Consider the following 22,314-nt stretch of genomic DNA (forward strand, 5'->3'; position numbering starts at 1 on the left):
ATCGCGCACTGCTTTGGAATGTAAGTCGCGTAAAAGGGGACCCTTCAACCCACCCTCCCAACGGACTAGGGAGAGGACCAACCCACGCACTCAAACTATAACAAAGATTCCCCTTATCAGTTAACTTTTTACTTTAGCTTCGTAGCAAGGCCTAGACCGCGCCAAGAAAACAGAAAGTAAGAAAAAACGGGAATGAAATGAAAAACAGTCCTTCTCAAATTACTTTGCCACTCGTTTTCATTTTCTCAGAGTTCTAGGATCGTTTTAAAGGACAAGTAACTAACTTCCATTACGTATCCAGCTCCTATACCGACTTTGGATCCGTAACGTTTATTTTAACAACAGTTGTTTTGTACTTTGGTCGTTTCGTTTGATGGTTCGGGTGGTAATGATAGAGGCGTGTGTAGGTGAGACTGTCCCTTGAGGACATGAGGGAGGATGGGGAAGCTAGTGGTTGTGTCGTTTCCGCGTGTCAGACGAGAGGAGTAAGTAAAGCACATGGCCCGCAGTGTCATCGGAAACGACACGGAGAGGATGAAGGGTGGGGGAGAGAAAACTCTGTCCCTCCCCTCCCCTCGCGTCTGTTATTAAGATATCTCAGAAACGCGCAACAACAAAAAAAAAACCCAGCGCAATCTAAGTCAGAATTTCGCCTTCTTTTAATCTTTGTAGAACGGAAATAAAAAGTGACGCGAAATTAAGAAACCCGTCGCTTGAGCGCCTTGTAAAACACGCGTCGACGCGAAGTAAGACACTCTAGATCATTACGTAAGGTTTTTTTACTCTTCCAAGCTGCTCAAAGACTATAATAGCGAAGAAACCAAAGGAAATAAAAAAGATACGTACTTTTCCACGAAATTTAAATTACCAACCAAGATCTCAATTCTTATTTACTAACCTTACTATTAATTAAGATAATATCCTTGGCAATGCAAATCTGCGGGGTCAGGTGGGGTGCTGCTCCAGATTCAAGTCCGTTCCAAGAATCGAGGCGCGTTGACAAGGCTCGGCTTGACACTTACCACCAATCTCGGAATTGATGGGTTGATGTCGCTTTGTTGACATAAGCTTATAAGTGATACGTTCCTTCCATAAGTATGACACTACCTAGCGAGAATTGAAGTCCTACACTAGGTGGTTGATTAAATCTTCCATCTAGCTCTCCTATTTAGTCACTGCATTACTAATTAGGCCTTTGACAGCAGCGCCTCACTCACCAGGCGTACGTCGCTTTACCCTGAATCTATGACCTACCTCACTAGTCACTTCAAAATTACAAGCTCCATGCAGTTTCTAAGTTACCAGACATTACAAACTTATGGATGGCCAACATATCTTATGAACTTATGATACTATGCAACTTGGATAGTAGCACGTTAGGTTTGGTTAGCTTAGCTTAGAAAGAGTGACAAAATTTGTTTTGTACAAGAATACGTAATATATTTTATTATTTATTAAAACATTTGATCTCTTCTATATATTTATATATATATATATATTTAGTTTTAGATTCTGTATTTTTTTTTCTTTTCTTTTCGGAATGAATGAATGATTATATAATACAAAGGCACAAAAGTAACTCTTGATTCATGGGAGAAAGAATAACGATTCGTGTCTCTTACTCAAATACAATTAACATTATCTTATCCTAAAATTCGATTTTACCTTATTTTCTCTCGCTGCTTCAACATCATCGAGGTCACGTGACGCGCCTCTAAACGTACCTATAGTTGACCTTAGTCGGGGTTAAAGGTCACGAGCCCCTAAATATACCTATAGCCGACCTTATTCGGGGTTAAAGGTCACGAGCCCCTAAATATACCTATAGTTGATTCACGGTCACCTTATTCGGGGTTAAAGGTCACGAAACCTCTAAACATACCTATAGTTGATTCACCTTATTCGGGGTTAAAGGTCACGCGCCTCTAAACATACCTATAGTTGACCTTATTCAGGGGTTAGAGGTCACGAAACCTCATTTTATATAGAATTTATCTCTCTGTCTCTCTCTATAACAACACGACGAAACAATTAAGGAAGAAGTTTTGTTTTTGTCGGTTGGCGCTAAGCCTTGGCCTACAATCAATAATTATTTATATAACATTTTTCATTAAAATTCCGAAAAACAAAATAAAAGTTGAAATAAAGTTTATTTTTTTTTTTAGGCAGGAATGTATATATATATTTGGAACTGCTAACGTCATTAAAAAGGCGCCATTTTGTTTCCCCCTTCCCCCCAACATGGCGGATGTCCCCGCCTACAATTTCAATTAATTATAGAGAGATTTCCGTCAAGTCAAATATAAACTCATTTAATCATTAATTAATTGAGATTAAATACTTTTTTAATTAATAATTCTCTTAATTAAGAGAGAATTAATTAATTTCAAATTGAAATTAATTTTATCAATTTAAAATATTAATAAACATCGTCGTTTATTTAAAAAAATAAAATAAATCCATTTTATTAAAGGGAAAGTATCAGAATATTAAATAACTGGTACCAGCCAGCTATTAAGTCAAAGGGGGAGGGGCCTAAAGGAGGGGGTGGGGTAAGGGAAATCAACGAGGTTCGTAATTCCAGAGATCTCTGGGTATTTCGTAATTGGTATTATTGGGGGAGGCCACGTCACGCGGGGAACTTTGACAGATGGGGCCGTTTGTAATGGAGGAACCCGCCGATAGGGGCGTGCCCAAGGAACCCGTCGGTGTCACGGGACTGGCTTGCTCCACTTTGTAGGAAAAAATAATACCAAGAATTCATATAGCGTCATTCTTCCCTCCGACCAGGTTCATTAAGATAAACAAAGTAATTGTACTTACCAAGTGCTAGACTCATCTTATTTCCTCTCTTAATAAGTAGCCTGACGCGAGCGCCCCCTCGTTTTATGATCTCAATGGCTTCGGAATGCGCCATGTTTTTCGTATTGATACCGTTAATTTCGATTATTTGGTCACCAACCTAATTTACGACAACTCGTTATGGCTAATGTCGATTAATTAAAATGCTTAGGCTTAATTGATTTAAATTAAATTTAAAAAGGCACGTCTTTAATAGTTACTAGTTAATTTAAAATTATTCCGAAAGCGAAATTCGCTATAGTTTTTAAGTAAGGCGAGGTACAAAAAAACTAAAAATGCCATGCTTTTTCTATGGGACGCTAAGCCTAAAAAGTGTTCCTTTTTTTCTTCTGGTTTTAAAGGCATTGATTTAAATGAAATTTAAATAGGCACACCTTTAATAGCTACTTGTTAATTTAAAATTATTCCGAAAGGGAAATTCTCTATAGTTTTTAAGTAAGGCGAGGTACAAAAAAACTAAAAATGCCATGCTTTTTCTATGGGACGCTAAGCCTAAAAAGTGTTCCTTTTTTTCTTCTGGTTTTAAAGGCATTGATTTAAATGAAATTTAAATAGGCACACCTTTAATAGCTACTTGTTAATTTAAAATTATTCCGAAAGGGAAATTCTCTATAGTTTTTAAGTAAGGCGAGGTACAAAAAAACTAAAAATGCCATGCTTTTTCTATGGGACGCTAAGCCTAAAAAGTGTTCCTTTTTTTCTTCTGGTTTTAAAGGCATTGATTTAAATGAAATTTAAATAGGCACACCTTTAATAGCTACTTGTTAATTTAAAATTATTCCGAAAGGGAAATTCTCTATAGTTTTTAAGTAAGGCGAGGTACAAAAAAACTAAAAATGCCATGCTTTTTCTATGGGCAGCTAAGCCTAAAAGTGTGTATTTATTTCTTTCTGGTTTAAAAGGCATTGATTTAAATTAAATTTAATAAGGCACACCTTTAATAGTTACTAGTTAATTTAAAATCATTCCGAAAGGGAAATTCTCTATAGTTTTTAAGTAAGGCTAGGTACAAAAACTCCAAAAATACCATGCTTTTTCTATGGGCAGCTAAGCCTAAAAGTGTGTATTTATTTCTTTCTGGTTTAAAAGGCATTGATTTAAATGAAATTTAAATTTAAATAAGCACACCTTTAATAGTTACTAGTTAATTTAAAATTATTCCGAAAGCGAAATTCGCTATAGTTTTTAAGTAAGGCGAGGTACAAAAAAACTAAAAATGCCATGCTTTTTCTATGGGACGCTAAGCCTAAAAGTGTGTTTTTATTTTTTCCTGGTTTAAAAGGTATAGGGACTTATCTCCGAGAGTCGGTAGGTAGGTAAGTAAGTAATTAAGTTGCAAACTTACTTGTAAGCGCGTGTCCTGATGAGCGGGTCCTCCTTCGGCGATCCTGAGGACAAACAAGGGCATGTTATGGAATTCCCTTCCACCGCGAATACTGAATCCAAATCCCCTTAATCCGCGATGCAATTCGACCGCGTAATAATGATCATCTTGTTCCATCGACTGATCATCCCCCTTTGTTATTAAAGAAGAAGAGAAAGAAAGGGAGGATGAAGAATATTAAGCCTTTATCCAAACAGAGTCGGCCCATTGAACCATTTGAATTGGAAATGATTTGGTATTTTTTAAGAATAGAATTGAACTTACCCTTTGGGAAACGGAAGCACTACTGGAGGCGTCATCACCTTGAGGGGCGCCGATAGTAAGAGTGACGGAGAATCCCGAATCTTTAATCAGGTTGACTATTTCTCCGTGATGAGTGTTGAGAATAGAGACTCCGTTTACGGCCAAGATGCGATCACCGACTCTTAACCGATTGCATCGTTCGGCCGGACTCCCCTCGATAATCCGACCGATGGTCGAGCCGACACGCGTCACCGAAGAGATAATGACGAAGCCGAAGCCCTCGTTCTCGTGACGGGTGACCGTGACGTCGTAGGGAAAGATACCATCCCCGGACTTGGACAAAGAATCGCTCAAATTGGGGACTTTGCGACGGATGGCCAAGACCACTTTGCCGTTGCGCGCGGCCAAGCCCATTAACTGGACAACGTGATGGTGGGAAGTGTTTAAGACCGAGGCACCATCCACCGAGACAATCTCGTCACCCGTTCGCAAGCGACTGTCCAAGTCGGCCGCTCCTCCGGCCACGATATGACCAATGGCCACCTACCCGACACAATCAAAATAATACCTATAAACATTTTCCTCGCAAACCCAAAGTATAATCAACCCTTGCTAGTTAACCCAACGTTAAACCATTAACTAGTAACCATTAACTGCTAACCATTAACTACTAACCACTAACCATTAACCATTAACCACTAACCATTAACCACTAATCATTAACCACTAATCATTAACCACTAATCATTAACCACTAATCATTAACCACTAATCATTAACCACTAATCATTAACCACTAATCATTAACCACTAATCATTAACCACTAATCATTAACCACTAATCATTAACCACTAATCATTAACCACTAATCATTAACCACTAATCATTAACCACTAATCATTAACTACTAATCATTAACCACTAATCATTAACTACTAATCATTAACTACTTGGCGCGTTTTAATTTTAGTTTTAATTTTAATTTTAATTAAAACTGCTTAAGTTAAACAAAAATTCTAATTGTACTCCCACCTGGGATCCTTCTTCGGTTCCTCCGACGATGCGAAATCCGAATCCACTCTCTTGTCTCAAGAGAGTGACGGTCATCTCGATGACGCCGACGGAGGAATGTCCGGCACCGGACGAGGAGGAGGGAGCTAAGCCGGGGCCCCCGGAAGGCGACGAGAGTAACCCTCGTTGATGTTCGTTTTGGTGGAAGGTGGAAGGGGAATGTTGTTGGAAACGCGAGTCCAGGACGTCGCGTTCTTTCAAGTGAGCCATCGAGGACGAGGAGGAAGTCACCGGTTGTTCGTGTTCGAAGGAAGTGCTATGTTTGCGCCTGGTTAAGCTGTCGTATTGGGAACCGCTAAGAGACTGAGAGCCCGCGTTGGAAGGGTGAGGGGAGATGGCCGCCGACGTGTAGTACCCCGAACTGGACTCCGCGCCTTGAAAGTGATCTGAAAAAGAACCCAAACGGGGTTCAAACAAATTTCCCTAGCTAGTAGCTGGGATTTCCCAGAGTTCCCCCCCTCCCATATATTTCCCTGAGTTTTCAAGGTTTTTCCCCAACGTAGAGCGAATGTTAAAAACATGTTGCTTAAGTACTCGGCCCCTGTTTGTCGTAGCCCAAAGTTTTTAGTATGGTTAGAAGGGGGACAAATTGGGCTATAACATACTCAAAGGACATCCGCGTATCTCTACTAGAAAAAGAGTTACGAGCCTGCAAAGTTTATTTTCAAAAATCAAAAGTAACCTCCTAACAATAAGTGAGACAAAAAATAAGTTGACGACGATATTGAGGTAGCCTCAAGTTTAAAGTATCCTTGTATGGGGAGCAAAGAGTACTATAACATATCCAAAGGAGATCCCCGTATCTCTAATAGAACGAGAGTTATGAGCCTACAAAGTTCAGTGCTAAAATCATAAGTAACATAGCAAATAAAGGTGAGAAGATACCATACGTTGACGAACATTTTGCTTAATATCTCGGCCCCTGTTTGTCGTAGCCCTATGTTCTTGGTATGGTTGGATGGGGGACAAATTGGACTATAACATACTCAGAGGACATCCCCCTATGTCTATTAGAACCAGAGTTATGAGCCTCCTAAACGAGTGAGAGGGTGGGTTAGCTAAACGAGTGATATTGTGGGTTAGCTAAACTAACTTAGCAACGTCTCAATTACGATAAACGCGTCAAGAAGTCAAAATATAAAGACTTACTGATCGCTTGTTGAGCGTTGTTGTTATTGGAAGTCGGGTCGTAATTAGCGAAAGAATGTTGCTGTTGTCCGCCTCCATTGTAGTAATTGGATGTATAGAAAGGTGCCGGGACTCCGTTGTTCATTCGCGGGGAGGCCTTGGAAGCCATTCCTCTGGCCGACTCGTAATTACCGCGGTCGGGGAGCCAAGGCGGCGTCTTCTCGGGATAGGCGTAATTACTGGAGGCGGAGGCGTCCAAATGGTGATTCCGCCTCCAATCATCAGGGGCGGGGGCGGCGTCGAAACGTCTTTGAGGGAGGCGATGTTGAGCACCACCACCGTCGTCGTACAACAGAGAGTTCCCGTTGAACAAACGTCTATCGTCCTTATCGTACAATTCGCGTAATTTCGAGTCGGAATTACGGGGATTAAAACCGGAATGTCTATCACGCGTCAACGTCCTGGTATCGCGGAAACTGCGACTCAACCAAGGATACTCTTTGGTACGCGCCAATTCGGCATTAGCCCACAGATTCTCTTGGTCCATATCATCCCCGTTACCACCACCACTACCGACTTCGGAGGACAGTCCTCCTGGTAAGGTAAACAGTCCCGTATCTTCGGGACCACCAACACCACCAACACCGTACAGCGTCTTGGAATGATTATAAAAGTTGGTGCTACCACCACCATCACCAACACTTCCTCCTAGGTTATCGGTGGTTGAGGTGGTCAGGAAGCCGTTGCTTTTATTCAGGGAATGGTGGTGTTGGGATGATGGCGCTTGATTGGTACTCCGCGCCCAGTTACGGGCGTCGACCAAGGGTGTCTTTGGTCTGGCGAAGGAGACGGCCTCTTTCTCGCGCGAACTATACAGGTCGGCCGTGGGCGTTTTGCTCCGATAAGCTCCTCGTAAAGGAGGTAGGAAACTAGCCTCGTCCGTTAAGTGAAATGACCGCGAAAGAGAGCCGCTAGATTTTAAGCTAGCGTCCAAGGCTTTACTCTGCGAAAAGACGCGTGCCCACGTGACGTAATTAGGACATTGTCTTCCCAATAGGGACATTTGACACGAGGGACACCCTTAATAAGCCTCACTGTACTAAGGCTATCGGAGATAACGTACTTTCCTTCTAACTAAGTTCTATAGTTAATTTAAGTATGAAGAAATTAAGCCTCTTTAATGAAATTAGGTTCATTAAAAAGATTAATTTAATTAGAGTAATTAGTGCTAATTTTATAAGATTTGACCTTGAGGGAGACGAGATATACCCTGTTCTATATTACCCCCCCTCCCCCAAGTTTCGGAGATCTTAATGACGCGTAAAAACCCTTTGACCACCACCTTATTAAGAACAGTGTTAAAGAAAGCTTGCTTACCTTCGCGTTCTTGGGTCTGTTTTTGGTGGGAGAGAGTGAGCCGCCTCTTTGAAGGGTAATTTGAGCTGCGTCCCCGCACGGGCAATCTTTCAGTACTTGAACGACGTCAGCGTGCGTCAATCCCCTCAAATCGAGTTGATTAATCTTGACCAGGATATCTCCTTCCTGTAAGGAATCGCACCGTTGCCGGTCCAATATCTTCTTGACCTTTTGACCGTAAGCGCTATCGGCGATGGTAAAACCGAACCCGGCTGTTCCTTTAACAATCTCCACCGTTAAATACTCGGGTTTACTCGAACTCTGAGGGTTAAAGTCCAGAATGTCCGGGGTATTATCGGAGGCGCTTAACAAATCGGCGCTGTTTCTTCGTTGGGGCAAAGAAACGCGTGACGCAGTGTCGGTGGTTGACCTTCTAGCGCTCAAATCAGGCATGGATTTAGCCGCGCGACCCATGGCTTCCCGGCCCTCCTCGTTAGTGGCTCGCCGATCACCGGAAGTACCGTAAAGCGGCGCCTCGTCACCGGCGCCTTCCTCGGAGTTGACAGCAAGCGTCGTCACGATTTCGTTGTTGGGGTCCTCGGGGTCAAAGGGCAAGGGGTATCCGCGACACGCTTCCAAATGAACGGTTTCATCAGGGGGGATCGATTGAAAGAGAGACACCATGTCCTGATGAGAGAAGCCGAGGACGCAGGTGCCGTTAACGTAAACCAAGACATCCCCCGTTTTGAGTTTGCCATCGTTCCAAGCGGGTGAGTTCGGGACGACGCTCTTGATCTGAAGGAATTCCTCGGAACCGGCGTCGTCGCCTCCGACGATGGTGAAACCCAAGCCTCGCGAACTCTTCAACAACAGAGTGCTAATGATCTCTCCCTCCAATTTGGAAGGATCGCGGCTGAACTGGTAAGCTCGATAGCGATTGGTCGGACCCACGGATGACGCTCCTCCCGACACGTTACCTGATAAACGAAAACGTTAAACTTAACATCCCGCCCTCAACTCATTCCACTTCCCCTCCCCTATCTATAAATTGACTAAGTTGCCGGCCACAAGTACACCATGGACAAAGACCATTTGGGCATACTTTAGGCCCCATCCCCCAAGCCATAAGTACGCCAATAAGACCAGAGACCTTTGGACATACTTATGACCACGCTCCGCTCCGAATAAGCCCCAACCCCCAAGCCATAAGTACGCCAATAAGACCAGAGACCTTTTGGACATACTTATGGCCACGCTCCGCTCCGAATAAGCCCCGCCCCCCAAGCCATAAGTACGCCAATAAGACCAGAGACCTTTTGGACATACTTATGGGCACTCTGCGCCCCAAGCGAGTGTCGCCTTGAAAAAGTGTCTGTGTTGATATCTTGCCTGTTTGCCCATAGAGGGGGTCGAAAGTCTTGCCACCGATCTTCGTGTTGCGAGGTTCGGATCGTGACCTCGTCATTCTGGAAGCGGGGGGAAGAAGGGAAACGCCCCTGACATCGGGGGAACGCCCGTAATGATCCCCCGGGGAATCAATTCCCCCGGAATGAGCCAATGGTGGTCCCCCATTACTCAAAATATGATTTTGGGGGGATTCGCTAGGGGTTTTTTGACGTTCCTCCGAATGGGGTCGAGGGGATTTGGTGGCGTTTCGTTGGTGCTGATGCTGATGGTGGTTGTGGTTGGGATGGTGATGACCATCCGGTTTCTCATTCAAGCAAGGTATGCAAGGGAGGTAAGGAAAGCGTGGGGAAGTATCGGGGGAAGGTGAGGAAGAAGGAGGGTGCTGTTGTTGTTGTTGGGTGACCGCAGACCCATTCGCGCCGTTGGGCTCAAGGAGAGGGTAATCGGGAGAGGAGGTCAAAGGTGAGGAGGATATTAGATGAGACTCACTGTTAGTATTATTGACCAACGGGTCGCCGTTGCTGTTGTTGCCTCCGACCAAAGAACCACCCTTATTACGATGAACACCGTCTTCTTCAAACTCGTTGTTGTTGTTGTTATTGGAGTTCAAGTACTCGTTGGAAGTAGTTGTCGCCGTCGTTAGGATACCACCACCGCGGTTATCTCCTCGCGTTGGAGTATTGTTCCATAACGCTTCCTCGGCGGAATTGCCGTAATATTCGCGGTTGCCATTACGAGATGGTGTCCGTACGTCACGTTCCCGATTATTGCTACCACCGCTACCACTACCGCCTCCGTTATGAGGTAAAAGGGGTGGAGCTTCACCGACACCGTTATTAGTCTTATGGTTCGATGACATCATCATTGTTGGAACTCCGTTCGGGTCCGAGTCGCGAACGTACCAAAAGTTACCACCGTTGGAAAATTCTACGTTTAAATTAAAAGAGGGTACCGTCTTTGACTTTAAATGGTAATTAACTTAATTAATAAAGCTTAAAGATCGCGAACAACTCTTAAGTTTAAATTAAAAGAATACCGTCCTGGACTTTTAATGACAATTAACTTAAGTAATAACGCTTAAAGATCGCGAACAACTCTGATGTTAAAATTAAATGAATACCGTCCTGGACTTTTAATGGTAATTAACTTAAGTAATAACGCTTAAAGATCGCGAACAACTCTTAAGTTTAAATTAAAAGAATACCGTCTTTGACTTTAAATGATAATTAACTTAAATAAAACCGATTTAAAATGAGATCAGCCTTAAATGAAAGCGAAAGTTAATTACTTACCAGGTTGGGAGTGATTAGCCGCTCTTTTGGCTTGAATCACGGGATTCTCGTATTGAGTTCTTCGATTAACGTGACTTAATTATTAAATGAAACGTATTAGCTTAATTAATTAAGAAACACCCAAGGTAATTAATTATTTTAAGGAGGGCCAGGAGTTATCTTACTCGATGTAATAAGTTCCGTAATGAGGATCGTCAATTCGTTCCCAACCATAAGGCAATTCTAATTAATTAATTATAATCAATTGTACTTAAAGATTTACTAATTAAATGGGGGGAGGGGCGGGGCGTTACCATCATCTTCGCATTCTTCGATTGATTTCTTTTGTACTCTAGCTAAACGCGGATCCAACCATTGAGAATTACCAGAATTATGACTACGCGGGACAAACAGACAAAGTGACGTCAGAGTTACAGCGAGAAGTTAAGTAATGAACGAAAAGATTAATTAGTTAACATACTCGACAAAATAAGCTTCGCCCGTTTCGGTGTAGGCTTTTTCCCAGTTATCGGGTAACGGTCCCAAATCGAGACTGTAGTCACTGGGGACATCACCGGAAGGTCGTCGACTTCTCATGACGATGGAAGATTGGGGAGTGGAAGACCGACTAAAATTCAACCCAAGGGTCAGTTCCCAAGGACGGGTAAGGCGGCAATCAGGACAATTGGTGGATTCATACCACCATTTACACTGCAGAAAGCCTGCTGGCTACCTGGCGGATCTACGGGCCGTTTCTGTCCTTCAGGTAGCCCGACCTCCTGCAGTGTAAATGATGGTAGGAATACTCCACAATTTCCGTTACCTATTGACCGCCGCCATTAGTGGAGAATCCTGAGGAATGTCGGTGGATTTGGCGGCCATGGCTTCGACGTTGGATCTATTCCGACGTCTCTTGCCCTCGGAGGAAGGGTGAGCTCCGGGCAAGATGACGCCCGTACCACCGACACCCTCGTCACCCGGTGAACCGACCCCTCTCTGTAGAGAATGAAGAGCCGCGTCTCGAGGTGGTTTCGGTGTCCCGTAATGATTCCCTACAACACACCCTGTCTTAAACCATCCGTTGACAACAGTCACAACACCACCCCAATAACGCGCGTATATATACGTCAACGGAAACAATAATTGCAAATACGCCCCCAAAAGAAATTTAGGACAAAGGCCAAGGAAAAGTACAGGCGAGAAACGGAAAAGTATTTTGGCATAATTAAACTAAAGGAAAACTATCCGAGAGGGTTGTTTAAGAAGTGGGATCAAGTTACGGTTGCGCTTTGTTAATGGAGCCGGTACTGTTCCAAAAAGGGAACGTGGTAGGACTGACGTACAATGGGCCATTCTGAGCCGAAAATGTAACTTCTATGACAAGTTACGATTGAATATTGTAGGTGTGTTTTAGGGATGACCCCTTAGCATTGTTAAATTCAAGGGGGTCATTGGTAAAACACTCCAATCCAATGTTCATAATAATAACTTGTGTTAGGGGGTGCATGCATCCCTTAAGGGGGACAATCAAAATCGGTTGCTCATAGAAATTTCCCATAGAACCATCCATCGCATTGTATGTACTTCGGGGTCCCTTTTTGGACACACCCTGTATGTGGGCGTGGGATGAGGGATAGGGGGTTACGTTTAGTATTACGTTCTCACGTGCGAAATGTTGTTGAATGTTTTGAAAATGAGTCTGAAGATTGAGAGAGTTAGAAAAGATGGCGGAGGCCGTGGGAGACGGCTTCGGAGTACCGTAAAGATTCCCTAATTAAAGAAAGAATGAAAGAAAGAAAGACAAAACGAAACAACCAATAGCATTCACCCCAACAGGCGCGCGTCTTGCAGCCACAAAAAAAGTAGTAACTCCGGAGACAGTTTTCAACAAATTAATTTTGGTTGTATTTACCTTCGTAGATGCCACTCTCGAGAAGATTCCCGCTTTTCTCCAAGGCTATAAATTCTTCGGCACTTAAAAACGCGTAATCGACTCCGTTGACTTCACCCTCTCGCGCCACACGAGTCGTACCTTCAAAAGCGCCAATAACAACTCAACTTGGGCTCAATAGAGTGACGTCATCGATAGAGATCTATTAAAGCTGTTGTACTACCACTACAACCCAACCTAACCACGGCACCCTTCCCGATAAGAGACTTTCCGAACAAGGACAATTAAATCAAAACTAAACCAGGCAGCGCTGTGCCAAACTATTGGGGCGTTTCTAAGACACGATCTTAAGCTATTAATAGGACCTATTGAAACGCCCCCTGGTTAGCGACGACAATGAACAAAAATGAAAACTTACAGGGTACTGTCCGCAAGTACAAATTATCCCTGATGGTATTCTGCAAATCATGATCGAGAGAGCCTTTCTGGAAACGTGAATTCAGGTACTGACGCAAATCCCGCGTCAAATAACCTACACGTCAAATAAACCCGGGTACCAACATCGAAAATGAGTCAATATTCACGAGAATACGAGTACAATTCATCTTAGGAAGCCATAAAAATCAAAACGGCGGGCGATTAGAAAGGAGAGTGGACCCGTGAGAAAAAAGTGTCAAAAGAAGAGGCTAGTTATAGGGGAACTACGGACTTCTCTTCTCTATGCCGCTTTGGGACCGGGGGACCACACCACGGAGAGGAGGATCGCCGCCGTCTTGAATGACTTGTAACATAAAATGGGTTCTTTTAACAAAAGATTACTGCCCAACAAAAGAGAGACCCCCCCCCCACCGATGGGGGATAAAATCAGTTTCCTGTTGGGATTCGCATGACTACCTTAACCCCCCCTTACTCTCTCCTCCCCGCCACTAACAGACACACAAAAGGTAGGGGAAGACCTTAGCGTCCGCACCCCATCCATCGGTACAAAGAAAAAGAGACGAGTAACCGAGTAACCACTGCCACTTTCAAGGGAAAATACCAAAACTTCTAACAGATATCCCGTGGCGACACTGGTGGTGCCCAATCTTATCTTAAATGGTCTGTCAATCTGATTAAACTGGAGTATACTAGTGCAAATAGAGGAAAGTGGGGCACAAGTAGCCAAAAGACTCGCAGGTGGTGGTGACCAACCTTATCTTAAATGGTCAAGTCAGTCTATCAGATTAAACCGGCGTGTGGGGACAAGTAGCCAAACGATATCCCGTGGCGACACTTTTGGGATAACCAGGAGGTGTCAAGTCTTAAATGGTCAGATAATCCGATAAAACCAACTACTTGAGAGTTGAGTTATCTCGTAAATACATTACCGAGGGGTCAACCACTGCGTATTGGCCCAACCTACGTTTATACAATGGGTAATAATTACGCCGGCTTACTAACTTATAAAGAGACTAGAGCACTAATCTGCCCGGCTTCGCAAGAGATAGGGGGAGAGGGGGGGGCAAAATGAACCTAACAACGTTTTTGCGGCCTTATGTCTATTTCCGTTTCCTCCAAAATCTATCAATCTACCTTCGTTTGTTTCCGCTTGGGTAAAGTTAAGGCCATCTGTTTCCTCAACAAAATAAGTAAAAAATGAATTTTTCTAAAAACAATTCTTTCTGCCGTAAGTTTTTGCTTCCATCGGCAATGATTAATACGAGGGGCTAGTCACTTGAGTAATCAGGTGTACAAAACCGCCGAAATCGATTACTTGATTTCTAGAATTCTAAGAAAATCATAAGTAATCATAATCAATTTTGCGAGTAATCAGAAATCTCCGATAATCACTGGAAATCACATGGAATATTGAGAGAATCAGAAATAATCACATGATTTCCTAGTAATCATCTCGGTAATCACATATTTCGTCAAATAATCACGCATAATCAATCGAGGAATTCGAAAATCCAAAATAAAAATCGTATTCAGTTGAAATGGAGTAATCAGTGGAATTCAAATAGTAATCACGAGTAATCAGTGGAATTCAAATAGTAATCACGAGTAATCAGTGGAATTCAAATAGTAATCACGAGTAATCAGTGGAATTCAAATAGTAATCACGAGTAATCAGTGGAATTCAAATAGTAATCACGAGTAATCAGTGGAATTCAAATAGTAATCACGAGTAATCAGTGGAATTCAAATAGTAATCACGAGTAATCAGTGGAATTCAAGTAGTAATCTCGAGTAATCTGCGGCAATAACGGGAAATCATTGTAAAGATTATGGAAATCACCTAAAATAATCGTAATCACGGAAATCAAGAAATTCATTCAGTAATCAACGGCATTCACATAAAAATTCAGAAATCAGAAATCAGGTGTACAAAATTTTGGAGAATGACTAACCCCTCGGATTAATACTCTGGGTACGGGTACACGAGTTCAACAGTGTGCATGGTTCGATTATCAGAGCGAAGAACACCCACGCACACGCTAGCCATTAACTATAACTTCCTCCTCTAGCGTAAACCAGCTCTTCAAGAAGCTACCAATCTCCCAAAAATAAAATCCAGTTCTGTCAGAGAGGCCACCCCGTTCCAGCCTCTCTTAATATAAATATTTACCTTTTAAAACATTCTAAACTAACGAAAACTCATAGTATACAAGTCAAGTTTTAGTAAACTAATCCTAAAATGGTTCTATCAGTTATCGCACCATTCATTTCGCAAGTTGGGAAACCAAAATTAACCTCTCCGAGTCGAGACGAGTGTTATCTACCCAATTAAGAGGTTTTTCTTAAATAATTAAATAAATATAATTGATATTAATTATTTTAATCGCCTTAATTAATTTTCAAATCATTTTAAACATAGCTATTGTTAACGTTTGAATTCTAGCCAACACCTTTTCCACAATTTTTATAAATTTAGAGCATTACAATTTACAATAAATTGATTATCTATATCTCTAATTAAAAGACGAAAAAACTTACAATCAAAATCATCATCAAGGTCACCATCACCACCACTTTCGCTAGGAGTATGACCTTGACCTTTGTCTACTAGATGATATTCGGTGGCACGGGCCACCAAGACGGGGCCTCCTCCTGAATCCATACTAATATAACACTACTAAGCCTATATTTTAGCAGGTTGATCTATTTATTTAAAATTATAACTGGAAGAGCGCGATAAAAAAGCTACATATCAATATATTCTAGTGATGGGTAAGAGCAAGAGTTTGCCGTCGCATAGTTAAGTTTGTTTGGTGGTACGCGATGGCCTCGAATTAAAATGACCTACATATAGCTTGGCGGTTCTTCTATACACTAATATGGCCCGGGGGCCACACACACAACAGCCCAAAAAGAGAAAAAATCAAATAATGAAAGAGTGAAAATCGACGGGGACCTAGATACATTTTCTTGGACAAAAGCCATTCATTTCTTCTCACATTCGATGCAGAAAATACCACCACGGTGGTGGGAATTAGATCAATGTCCTGTCCTGCCCCCCCCCCTCCCCCAACCCCCTACTCCGTCTCAAGAGGAAAACCAAACCACTCTCCTCCTCAGGTGTATCCAACTTAATTTGCAATTCTCGATACATATATCTATATATATAATTTACGGTAATTTTTTCAATAGTGAAATAATTCCGAGTTTAATGAGGTATTTCATTTCTAAATATTCAAATAATTAACTAATTTTTTTAAAATTATTTTTCCAATTGATTGGGGCAAAGCTGGAAGCGAGAATTATTGGTACTCCCAGGTACAAAGTATAGGCAATGAATGAGGGCATAGTCCAGCTTTGATTAATCTCTTAAAATAGAGTCTAGGTGAAGGGAAAAAGAAGCATATACTGCTTTCATATTCGGAATTTTTTAATAATTTATATCAATTATTGAAAAATTCAGGAAACCCAGAAGAAAATTTCCAAATTGCTTATAGAATCGCAACGCAATCTCAAGACTATGTCCTACTATTATTTTTCTACTAACAATCAAAAATATTAGGGGATCGCATCAGTGAGTGGTGTCATAAGTTTATAAGATATGTTAAATGATAAGTATGACACTGTTAACTGGAGAATTACAGCTAGAGAACGACGGGAGCGAGTCAATTGACTAGCTTACACTCGGTGGTTAATAATTTTGCAGGACTTCTAAGTTCCATCTAGCTCTTATTTAGTCTGCATTACTAATTAAATTAGGCCTTTGACAGCAGCGCCTCACTCACCAGGCGTATGTCGCTTTACCCTTAATCTATGACCTACCTAGGCTATCACTTCAAAATTACAAGCTCCAGCTTCTAAGTTACCAGATATTACAAACTTATGGATGGCCAACATATCACTTATGAATTTATGGTGGTATTACGACACCATTTTGTCTCTTTACATTTTAGCAGATATTATCTGATATTTCACTAGGGAAATTCCGAGTAAAATAGTTAAAATTCCTTTTTTCCCCATTAAAATATATTATTATTAGCTAGTTGACAAATAAATAAATTAAATGGTTGAAACGTTTGAGTTTATTTTCTATCGATTGAAACGATTATCATCTCAAATCTTTCTTTCTCCGTAAAAACTGGTGTGACGAGAAACAAATTAAATATTCTCTATTCTTAAGCCTCCCCCCCCCTACCCGGGTCGCGTCCCTCCCCGGGGACTGTTCTGTTCCCTCTTTGAAGAATCCGGTTGGAAGCCCGAAGCCATTCCAAGACATCACCTAATCATTTACGGGCCAAACTTATATATACAACTCGGGGTGCTGCGCTATAGCAAAGGGAAAATGAAACGCGCCACACAAACAGAAAAACCATACAACAGATTGACTCGGTATAAAAAATTAAAAACATAATTTAGTATCGTTGCAAAGGGTAGAAATGGGGCTATGACATACTCAAAGGACTTCCCAGTATCTCTTATAAGCCTCCAAAAATTGGAACCGCCCAAATGTCTTATCTTAAATACAATAGTGGTGTCTGTTTCACCTCCCCTTTGGAGGTGGTGGTCCTAAAGTGGTACTAGTCCCTCGACTCCCGCTTGTAGTAAGTTTTTTTTACTACGGGAGGGGGGGGTGGGGGTCGGTCGCTAACGTAAATTTCTACTCTTAGAGGTCGAAGACACTTTTCCCCATAAAAAAGAAGTTAAATAACATAAGCGATTTTTGACAAAGCTAAAAAAGGGAGAGATCATTTCTTAGTTGGCGCCCCGAGACAAACATTGGCAATTCAAAAATTAAGTCTTTGCCAGAATAGGGGGTTTAAAACGTAAAAAAGAAAGAAAATCTAGAACTAGTTTCAAAATAATGGTCACTGGAACATTTCCCAAAAATCTAATATGCTAATTTAAAAATTAAATTTGATAGTTTAAGAATGTCATTTGGATCTGGGGGATGCGAGATCAAAGGGTCCCCCTCAATTTTGGGGCCCTATTCAGCCGGAAGGTTATAAAAAGGGGCCAAAAACAAAACTTTACGACTATTTTAACCAATAAAGAAAGGTTTGACTTACCGCTTCTAACAGCGACGATATTAACAGGGTTTCCCCTCCTACAACAATGGTTCAACCAAGCTACAATGTCTCTTTGAGTATAACCAGCAACTTTCTGGTTTTGTATCTCGAGTATCAAGTCTTCTGGTTGAAAATAGTTACCACCTTTGACCGCGTAATTAATCCTGGATTGATCCAAATGACCGAAATACGCGAATTCTCCGTTATCGGAACCACCGTCAATTTGTAGGTTTAGGATGCCATTGGCCGCGATAGAAACACTACACTCGTAAATTCTTTCACTCCAATGAGCGGGTGAAGATTCGTTTTGGTATTCATTATTCGGCGTCACTGGTCTTTTCGACGAAGATTTCATTTTTAAACCATAATTAAATCATTAACGGCGCTGATTTACGATTTACATTTGACGTCGACCGAGGCTTAGAGGGAAACTCGCCCGAAGAAGCCTCGAAACGCGCGGTGAACTTTAAAATCCTTTCCCCCTGACGAAGACGACACTGAAGCTAAGCCTAATCTAGGCTTAACTTACCCGTCTTGGACCGAGGCCCGAAATTAAACTGCACTTTTTTAACTTCTAAGCTTTTAATCACGCAAAATTTAAGCGGCAATTACGCCAATTTTATCCGATTCCGATCTTCCAATAGTCGCCGATCATCGAAACGAGGCATTCGATTCGCTTAATTAGCAATCAATTACTTTAAAAATTAATTTACATCGACGAACTCTCGCGAATTCAGTCAAATTCACCGTAAAAAATATTTTGGCGTTCCCTGGCCTAAAGCGATACCCTGGTACAAGGCAGCTATGGCTGTCTGTACATACACACGAATGAAGCCGTTGCTGTGGTGGCCCGTAGCCCACTCGATCACGCGCTCAACGACGCGAGCTGCTCGAGCGGCATCTAAAAAGAAATAGCCCCTCCTTACTAGAGCTCGAAAATTACTGGAATTTTGACTTAACCGCGTAAATTACTACGGAACCATAATTTTATAAAACTTTTTAATAGCGTTTTCAAGTTAAACTAAACCAAACCAATAGGCATCTCTAGCGTGAGCGTGGATCGACAGGGTTATGGGTGGCCCCGGTTTTACGGTGAACTGCGCACGCGCCAAATGCTACTATTTCTGGCCATGGATGATGAATACTAAGTACCCTGAAAACAGAGCGGAAATATTTTAAATTAATGAAGATAAAACGCGGTATATTATAATATAATGAAACTTTTAAATAAATCCTAATTTAAAATTAATAATCGCATATTTTTCGAAGAGATAATTATCAATTAGCTGATTTTAATACGAAATTCAATACTGGCTGTCCAATTCCGATCTAGGGTACTTTGTTTTCATCATCCTAGCTATGCCCTAATGACAGGTGAAGTCTAGGTAATATTTTGGACCAATTAGAAGTTGAGGATCAAACTTTAAACTTTACTTAAGCCTAACGTCACCTTGTAAGCCTAAAACGATGTTTGAAATAGGATTTTAAATTATCGATTAAGTAAAAACACTTAATAAAAACTTCATGGAAAGCATTTATTTATATTTAAAAATTAATTCTTAACTTTGGAATATCACAGCAGTCTTTTTATAATAATAAAAAAAAGTTTCTAAACAAGTGTTCCTTCTTATATAAGCCAACAAATATATCAAATCTTCTTTGATTCACCTAAAACCAACTCCCCTCATCGCCTAAACAATAATAAATTCAAGAAAATTATATTTATGGAGTTAAATACGGAATTATTTAGGTAAACTTTGAGCCAAGGCTTAGGTAGATAGGCCAAGGCTTAGGTAGATAGGCCAAGGCTTAAGCAGATAGGCCAAGGCTTTGGTAGATAGGCCAAGTCTTACCTGTTCATAGATTGTCCAAGCCATGGCGGCCATGAGAGTTCTCCTAACCAATCTGGGTAAAAGGCCACTAAAGAAGGCCTTGGCGCCTTCTTCCCTGTAAATACATCTTACAGTCGCGATGGAACCTCTGTATTTCTGGGGGTAAAGTTGCATCCTGGTCTTCAGGACGTCCGCCGGTTGCGTTAAAGCCGAGGCGCACGCCCCAGAGAACAAACCAATCATAAAATTTAAATAAGGAGAAGAACGATTCTGGCGAGAATTATCAATTGGCAAGAGACGCTTCGTTTGCGTGTAAAATAACAAATAAAGACCAGAGAAGGGAGCGTCGCGAAATAATGTCGGAATTAAACCTCGAAAAAGACCTGAGAATTAAAAAAAAGAATGTAATTATTGTAATTAAATTGAAAACGGGGCGTGTTTAATTGAAAAACGGGAGTGTTTAATGGGAAAAGGGGCGTGTTTAATTGAAAAACGGGCGTGTTTAATTGGAAAACGGGCGTGTTTAATTGGAAAAAGGGCGCGTTTAATTGGAAAAAGGGCGTGTTTGATTTGAAAACGGGCGTGTTTGATTTGAAAACGGGCGTGTCTAATCAGAAAACGGGCGTGTTTAATCGGAAAACGGGCGTGTTTAATCGGAAAACGGGCGTGTCTAATCGGAAAACGAGCGTGTTTAATCGGAAAACGGGCGTGTCTAATCGGAAAACGGGCGTGTTTGAATGGAAAATGGGCGTGATTAAATGAGTTAGTTTTAAATTTTGAACCTCTGGTTCCTTCAGTTTTGTAAAGCTGCGTGAGAGCTCCCCTTAAACTTTTATAATCATAGATTCCACTCTAAAGAAAGGTTAAGAGATAAGATAAGATAAATTAAAATCGAAACTAGATTAATAAATAAAAGATTGAACCTCCTAAGAGAGACATACTTCAAATCTGGTCTTGATGACGGTGAAGGGCAAGAGACTGGCCCCTGCCAATGATCGGGCAAAAACACCCAAACAAATGGCTTCCATTGGACCAGGATCCTCCACACTTAAAAAACAATTCAATTATAATTAATATAAAGACTAATTTATTAAAATTAAATTAATTATTTACCCGAATGAAACTTGCAACCAATGTAAACTACAGAAATACATTCCAACACCTGGAACACATCTTGCAACTGACTGCAAATTAAATTAAAATGATTAAATTTTATTAATTAATTAATTAGAATTAAAATAATTAATTAACTTACAGGAACAGTTCCTTTCCATAGAGCCAGGACATTCTCCTTCCTGACAACTTGGATAGCTAAAGACATCATTCCCAAACTCAATCTTTAAAAAGGAAATAATTTTTACCTTTTAATTAAATTTGCTTCCTAATTAAAAGGAAAAAAATAAATTAATTAAAATAATTAATTACCCATTGGGATTCTGTAATCTAGTTTTAACCAGATCCAAAGGTTGAAACATCAATGTGGAACATGCTTAAGTTAAAATATTAATTATATTACAATCCCATTAAATTTACTCAAATTTTACAAAAACTTACTTCCGCTAAAAGCTCCCGTTAAAAATGACTTCAAAACAGGATGCTATAATAAAAATACATTCTAATTAATAAATATTAAGCGCAGTTTTAATTATTTTAAATCGCGTCTAACCTCATTGATAAACGACATAATTTTGGACGGAGTTTCCAAAGAGTTTTCTTGACTCGGCACCACAAGGGGCTCCTTCGGAGATAACACCCCCTGATTATGAACATCAGATTCTGCCATTGCCAATAAATTCATGACGCAAGAGGGATTAAGGTCAGGGACCTTGCTCCTATTTCACTTTATCAACATCTTGATAAGAATTTAACAAAACAACGAGTAGATAATTCGACTCAGTTCATGCATACCCAAAAATTAATTTACACGCTACAATCCTAGACATTTTAATTTTTACGCAATAAACTTAATGACTATAGGTTTAAGTTAAGGAAACATTAACTTACCCTTTTTCAGACATTAAAAGCGAAAAATATCGATGATTTGGTAATATTTTTTAATTATTTTCGAAGAAAATTATAAAATTAGCGTAGAAACAACTAAAACTTTACACAAAATCGCTAAGCCTTGGTCGAACTTTAGTTATATCGACTTCCTATCTTATTAAAACACTTTAAAATCGATAAATGGTAACTATTAGCCTTCCTAAATGATAAAATATATAAATTTCACTTAAACATCGTACTTTATTAATTAAAATTAGTATTTTATAATTTTTATTAGAGTATTACTTTACATCGCAGTTAGAAACCAGAAAGCAGACAAATCATCCTTGATTCTTATTGGTCGGTGCAAACCAATTTCCC

At 40.8% G+C, this 22,314-nt stretch overlaps 2 protein-coding genes across 2 annotated transcripts; both read right to left on the reverse strand.

Annotated features, from left to right (window-relative positions):
- Positions 1-1,414: 1,414 nt before the first annotated feature.
- Magi (membrane associated guanylate kinase, WW and PDZ domain containing protein magi) lies at positions 1,415-18,944 on the reverse strand. Its single transcript, XM_089846880.1, has 17 exons — positions 18,119-18,944; positions 13,033-13,146; positions 12,636-12,755; positions 11,547-11,775; positions 11,205-11,351; positions 11,038-11,120; positions 10,909-10,966; positions 10,745-10,818; positions 9,435-10,379; positions 8,067-9,022; positions 6,711-7,692; positions 5,523-5,947; positions 4,511-5,032; positions 4,208-4,378; positions 2,824-2,962; positions 1,898-2,732; positions 1,415-1,843 (listed from the first exon to the last, which is right to left on the reverse strand). Exons 1-16 carry the CDS (start codon positions 18,471-18,473, stop codon positions 2,563-2,565), a joined length of 5,490 nt encoding a protein of 1,829 aa, XP_089703006.1. The 5' UTR covers positions 18,474-18,944; the 3' UTR covers positions 1,415-1,843; positions 1,898-2,562.
- A 684-nt stretch (positions 18,945-19,628) lies between these two features.
- Positions 19,629-22,300, reverse strand: LOC149653913 (mitochondrial glycine transporter A-like). Its single transcript, XM_089846883.1, has 10 exons — positions 21,955-22,300; positions 21,617-21,802; positions 21,505-21,547; positions 21,376-21,439; positions 21,206-21,287; positions 21,064-21,134; positions 20,892-20,997; positions 20,733-20,802; positions 19,972-20,333; positions 19,629-19,809 (listed from the first exon to the last, which is right to left on the reverse strand). Exons 2-10 carry the CDS (start codon positions 21,746-21,748, stop codon positions 19,783-19,785), a joined length of 957 nt encoding a protein of 318 aa, XP_089703009.1. The 5' UTR covers positions 21,749-21,802; positions 21,955-22,300; the 3' UTR covers positions 19,629-19,782.
- Positions 22,301-22,314: the final 14 nt, after the last annotated feature.

This window comes from Phalangium opilio, unplaced genomic scaffold (assembly GCF_054372755.1).
Source record: "Phalangium opilio isolate 3A_F unplaced genomic scaffold, DU_Popi_V2 ptg000081l_1, whole genome shotgun sequence".
NCBI classification, from domain to species: Eukaryota; Metazoa; Arthropoda; class Arachnida; order Opiliones; family Phalangiidae; genus Phalangium; species Phalangium opilio.

Bases quoted from the DNA above. Each gene is read 5' to 3' on its own strand.
- Magi (XM_089846880.1), bottom strand. From the start codon at position 18,473: ATGAAATCTTCGTCGAAAAGACCAGTGACGCCGAATAATGAATACCAA. The intron at 10,380-10,744 runs GTAAGTAATTAA...ATTTAAACGTAG, and splicing joins GGCTAATCACTCCCAACCTG to AATTTTCCAACGGTGGTAAC. The intron at 4,379-4,510 runs GTAAGTTCAATT...TTAATAACAAAG, and splicing joins GTGCTTCCGTTTCCCAAAGG to GGGGATGATCAGTCGATGGA.
- LOC149653913 (XM_089846883.1), bottom strand. From the start codon at position 21,748: ATGAATTTATTGGCAATGGCAGAATCTGATGTTCATAATCAGGGGGTG. The intron at 21,288-21,375 runs GTAATTAATTAT...TCCTTTTTAAAG, and splicing joins AGATTACAGAATCCCAATGG to ATTGAGTTTGGGAATGATGT. The intron at 20,334-20,732 runs GTTCAAAATTTA...TTTAATTCTCAG, and splicing joins CAAAACTGAAGGAACCAGAG to GTCTTTTTCGAGGTTTAATT.